This window comes from Apis dorsata, unplaced genomic scaffold (genome assembly GCF_000469605.1).
Source record: "Apis dorsata unplaced genomic scaffold, Apis dorsata 1.3 scaffold_902, whole genome shotgun sequence".
NCBI lineage: Eukaryota > Metazoa > Arthropoda > Insecta > Hymenoptera > Apidae > Apis > Apis dorsata.
The window spans coordinates 61,568-66,845 of record NW_006264016.1 but is presented as its reverse complement, the minus strand read 5'-3'; the positions used below and the strand labels follow the sequence as shown (position 1 = coordinate 66,845).

General features: G+C 55.3%; 1 protein-coding gene across 1 annotated transcript in view; it reads right to left on the bottom strand.

Annotated features, from left to right (window-relative positions):
• Window positions 1-2,946, bottom strand: part of LOC102677025 — a 20,876-nt gene extending 17,930 nt beyond the window's left edge. The window contains exons 1-3 of the mRNA XM_006623547.2: window positions 2,813-2,946; window positions 2,188-2,331; window positions 1,469-1,771 (exon numbers count right to left, since the gene is read on the bottom strand). Of these exons, the coding sequence (XP_006623610.2) occupies window positions 1,469-1,771; window positions 2,188-2,331; window positions 2,813-2,946 (581 nt within the window). The remainder of the gene's footprint in view (window positions 1-1,468; window positions 1,772-2,187; window positions 2,332-2,812) is intronic.
• Window positions 2,947-5,278: the final 2,332 nt, after the last annotated feature.

Below are 5,278 nucleotides of genomic sequence, written 5' to 3'. Positions count from 1 at the left end.
CGGGATATCCTCGAAGGAAAGTGGATCCGCAGAGTTGATTAAGAGCGCCTTCGCCTCGTGCCTCGTCTCGGCCGTCTTTCGTTTGTCCTTTGATTCGATCGCGTGCTGCTCCAACGAAAACGAACGCGCTTTGAAGTCGTTGATTAAAAAAGACGTCGTCGGTCCCCCTTCCCCCTCCCCAGAGTCCCGTCCAGAGTCTCGTCGCTAATTTTCCACCCGGAGTCGGTGGAAGGAGCGTATCGGCCGATTTCCTTTCTTTTTTTCTTTTTTCCAGAACGATTGCCGACGATAGGAGAGAGGGGAGGGAACGCTACGCTTGGCCGCGGCGAGAGAGCGAAACGGAGAAACGGGTAGGTTAGGTAGGTGGTCGCGGCAAGGGTTGAATCGGAGGGTGGAGGCGATGGAGGGTAAACGGTGCGCTGACGGCTCGGGATGGGGTTGCGTTGAATTAATCATATTCCGGTGTTTGTCGTGCCGCCCCCAGACGTAATCCGTCTTACCTCCCGATCTCTCTCGCTCCTCTGCCACGATAGATTTGCATTTTAATTAAAAGCAAAGCGCTGAAATCATAATGCGAAACGTGCGGCGCCGCCACCGCCTTCGTCGCGTCGTTATACGTACGGACGCGTACAGCCTCGGAAGGACGCCGAACCGATTCCTTCTTCGACTCGGATCGAACGAATCGAATTGATGGAGTAATGAGACGGATCGCGGAATCCCCCTCGAAAAGCCCCGTAGTTGGAAAACGGAGATCCACGAAGGAGTACTAGTGCTGGCAACGGCATCTATTAGAAACGCGTTAACAAATGCTTGGATTAAGCGAAGGCAGTTACTAGATCCCTTTTGCTGCGGAGCAGGATCGTCGACTCCTTCGACGGACTACTGGGCGCGTCTTCGTTTCTCCTCTGCACAAGGGCTCGCGTTAAATCCGCGATATATGTCTCGAGACCGCAACGCCTCCAGGATTATTTATCCTCCCCCTTCCCGAGGTGGATCTCGTCGTTCCTCCCAAAGGGAACGACGAGCGAGTGTAACATTAGTTCGGAAAAAGGAAGGGGAAATTTCGGGTCGAAACTCTCCGCGATGAGATCGACGGAGTCGATTCGCAGCGAAGCGAAGGCGAAAGGGCGAAGGGAGAGAGAGAGAGAGAGAGAGAGAGATTGTAACGCGAGCCGAGTAAACGACCTAGAAGGAACGCGAGTCAGCCAAGGAAACGGACTTGGATTCCGCCATCGAGAACGCGAGTGGAAGGCGAGAGAGGGAAGAAAAGATCAAGCGGTGTCGAGACCCCTCGGATTTCCACGGCTTCGCCGTCTCTTCAAATCCTCTTAAAGTTGTATTCTTTTGGCCTCGCCGCCCCTTTCCTCGCGACTGTACGCAACAACACGGAACAAACGCGAGCTCTATCGTCCCGAGCGGATCCCGCGCTTCTCCCGCCAAGAATCTCGGCGCGGATCCTCCATCTTACCTCGCCAGCGCCTCCATGTTGGACATGTTCGGGTTCACCTTGAGCCCCTGCTCGGCCCGCGCCTGTGCCTGCGCCTGCAGATGATGCGGCAGACTGGCCGGCGACAGGATGGCCGTGTGCCCTGCGCCCGGATGTCCGCCCAGTTGCATGAATTGCATGTGACTGAGGTGCGTGGGCGGGTGGTTGTACCCGTTCGCGAGCAGCGGCGACTTCTCCATCCTCGGCACATCTGAAACCGGAAACCAGCCAAGTCTCGCGTTAGTCTCGGGGGGAAACGCACGCCAGGGGTCGATACATGCCGTCCTCCCCGCAAATACGCCGTATTTGCCGAGAGGATTTTCCGCGCTTCGAAACGTGGCCGTGTATCTTCGTCACGGGGTTCGACACGGTCGAACGGGGGCCGACCAGCGACGCAGATAACAGCTTCAACAGTTTGCGTCGTTGACAGCGGCGCGGCCGTCGGACCGACCGTCGTCGAACCAGGCCCCGATACCCTTTTCGGGATTCCACCCGTGCGAGTGGACCACGTCCAAGATGATGCGAGAGAGGTCGAAAGGAGGGCAATATATATATGTATACACGGTGCAACGAAAGGCGAGGGCGAGAGAAAGAGAGCGTTGGAAGGGGAGAAGGAGGAGGAGAAGAAGAGTGGGAAGGGGTAGAAAATGAGCGGTGCCTATTCATTACAAATTATCTAAATGGCAGTGATTTCGGCGGACCGGCTGGCCGTTTGACGAGTAAGTGGCGGTTTCGCTGGACAGTGACTGTCGATGCCGCGGATCCCGCCACGGTCCGCGACTCGGGACGGGGCGACGGCGTGGATCGTTTGACAACCACTGTGGGACCCCGGCCCATGACCGGCCCTAAAATTGGACTTATTACAACTTATAGAGCGCGATTTGAACGCTCCGCTCGATAACATACATTATCCCCAATCCATATGATTTAATGAAATCCCTCTAAACTCTCCACTTAGCCTCAGTACCTTCTCGCGCGGTACCCTTCTCTCCTTTTTCTCTTCCCCTCCCTCCCTCTTCTTTCGTAGATTGCTACGTGTGTGCACCGACGTGACCGAGAGAAAAAACCCCACGGAGGGGCAACTGAGACGGAGAGGAAGAGAGAGAGAGAGGAGAGCGCTAGCTGCGCGGATACGAGCGGGCGGGGAGCGAGAAAAAAAGGGTACGGGGGTGAAAAGGGTCGTGAAAAGAAGGGAGCGAGAAAGAGAGAGAGAGAGAACAGCTTGGCACGTTCCGATCACCGTTGGATCGCTTAAAACGCACGTTCCTCGATTTTATAACCCCGACAATGGCTATTTGCCGGTCGCGTATATATATACGTACCAACGTCGTAACGCTACGACCACGACCGATGAAGACGTTTCGACCGAAACCTGGAAACCCTGGAAACCTCTCGTCGAATTGACCTTTTTTCGAAAACTCGAAACCTCGTCGGTTTCGTTCGCAACATTCTTCTTCCATGTTCATCGCGTGGTGGATGGAACGGCTAACCGGAGAATTGGGGGAAAAAAAAGAAAGAAAGAAAGAAAGAAAGAAAGAAAGGAAGCAGGAGCCGAGGATCTTCTATCGGATCGCGGGCAGAGCGGAACGCGAGGGGGACGATAAAACACAATTTGAGCTAAAGACCGCGCTCCTATAACTTCCCACCCCATGAGCCCGCGCGCGGACGTATACCGCCACCTCTTTGCCCCTCTCGTGGCTGATGAGGTGACAACCCATAATTATACAGACCGCTTTNGGCTGACTGCAGTGGCATGCGGAGGAGAGGCCTCCATCATCCTCCTCCTCCTCCTCCTCGCCTCTCCCTTTCTTCGCCGTCCTCCCTTCTCCTACCCTTCGTCTTTCCTTCTTTCTCGTTCCTTCCTATCTTCGCTCTCTCCGCGCTCCTTCCATCTCGTATCATCTTCGGATCTCGCTTTTTCATCATCCCCCTTCGCTCCTTTCAACCGCACGGTGGTTTCTCATCCACCGTTTCCGATCCCTACTCTAGTGCGCGCCGCTCGCAATAACGATACAACGCGCCGCGTGTTCTCGTTCCGTGTGCGCTCACCGTGCGTATAACGTACGGTATATAAGGTGGTTCGTGGCGGAGGCGGAGAGAAGCGAAATCAGCAGTCGGACAGTCGGGAGAGCGTAGGAAGGCGGAGGGAGTCAGCGACTAAGCTACTTCTTTTCTGGTGTTAATTACAAAACGCGAGAATAAATTGGCGAGTCAAACGAGCGGCGGCCGGTATACCCTCTCTCGGCCGCGACCTCGTCACGTCTGTTCCTCGTTGGAGGAGCGGCGGCCCTCCGCGACGGACGGATGAATGGAAGGGCGAGCCGTCCGTCCCGCGCACAGGTGGAATTCGTTATGCGTCGCGATCACGGCCGTACGCTTCTCCCTCTCTCTCTCTCTCTCTCTTCCATCTTCCATCCATCCAACTCCTTCTTTTCACCGAGAACCGCTACGAGGGAGAGAGAATCCGACGTTCTCTTCCGTCCTTCTCTCGATGAAGATCCTTCGAATATTTCCAATTCGATATCCGCCTCTTCGGTACGTAAAAGCGTACAGCAGGGGAGAGGGAGAGGGAGTTTTCCTTCCTCCCTTTGTAGTCTTTTTCTCGGCGTGCACGCCGACGGGCCGCCAGTTTCTCCGCTCGAACGACCACCACCGGAGACCAAGGTATCGTGAAATTATTCGGAAAATTTGCCCTTTGTCCGCGGATCCTCGGCAACCCCCGCAGCTCCCGTCATTGTTCTTACCAAACGGCCAAGAAATCGACCGAATCTTCTCTTTCCGCTCTCGATGCTCGACCACGGTCTACTGTAACGCTTGTTATTTGCGCTTATAGATATGTGTATGTATATATATATATATATATGTTTACCCTCGACACCGACTCCCTCAAAACCTTCGGATTTAACCCTCGAACACCGACCCTCCGGCTACGGCCGATGACATCGTGGCCCTTTAAGTACCTTCCACGCCGCTCTTCTCCCCTTCTCCTCTTTCTTCTCCTCCCGTTCGTGTTTTCCTGCGCGATTCGCTCGGGATCGGGAGCCCCACGGAACTTCTCGGTGAACTACGCAGGGAGAAACGCGGGGCCCGTTAGCCGGGGCCCCGTCGTGCACGTGCATCGCATCCAACATTGTTCCCCGGCTCGTGTATTGGTATATAAACACGGGAGACGGGAAACACAGTTTCGCGCAGGAGGAATCCGGTTTTTCAAGTAATCGAGAGAAGCCGGGCTAGCAGGCGAGCGAGAGAGCGCGCGAGCGAGCGGGCAGGCGAGCAGACAGGCAGGCGGGCAGCCATCGAGGTAGCTCCCTGCGTCCAGTCTGGAAACAACCAGGGGAGAGAGAGAGAGAGAGAGAGTGAGAGTGGATGCCATCGCTACGTATATCGCCCCCTCTTCCTTCTCCTCCTTCTCGCCCCTCCTCCTCCTCCTCTTCCTTCCTCCCGCTGCTCTTCTTTCCTCGCTTTCCTCTTTCACCGCACCCATTCTTCTTAATCGAGCTCGCCCTCCCGTATTGAGACGTAGCTGTCGTCTCGAGTCGCCGCGAGTCAGCCGCCGATTTCCATCCCGATTCCCATCCCCCCCCGAATTTATCATTCCTCTCCTCTTCGTTTCGATAATTTCTTAAATTCCGACGAGATTCGGGGAGGGGAAGCGAAGAGATTCGGTCGAGATCGAGAAATGGAGGAGGCAGGAAAGTGATGGAAGGAAAGATGGGGGAAGAGGAGAATATTGAGACGTAGGAGCTACCTTACGGAAGGCGGGTGAAAAGGTATAAGATACGGTCGATGATT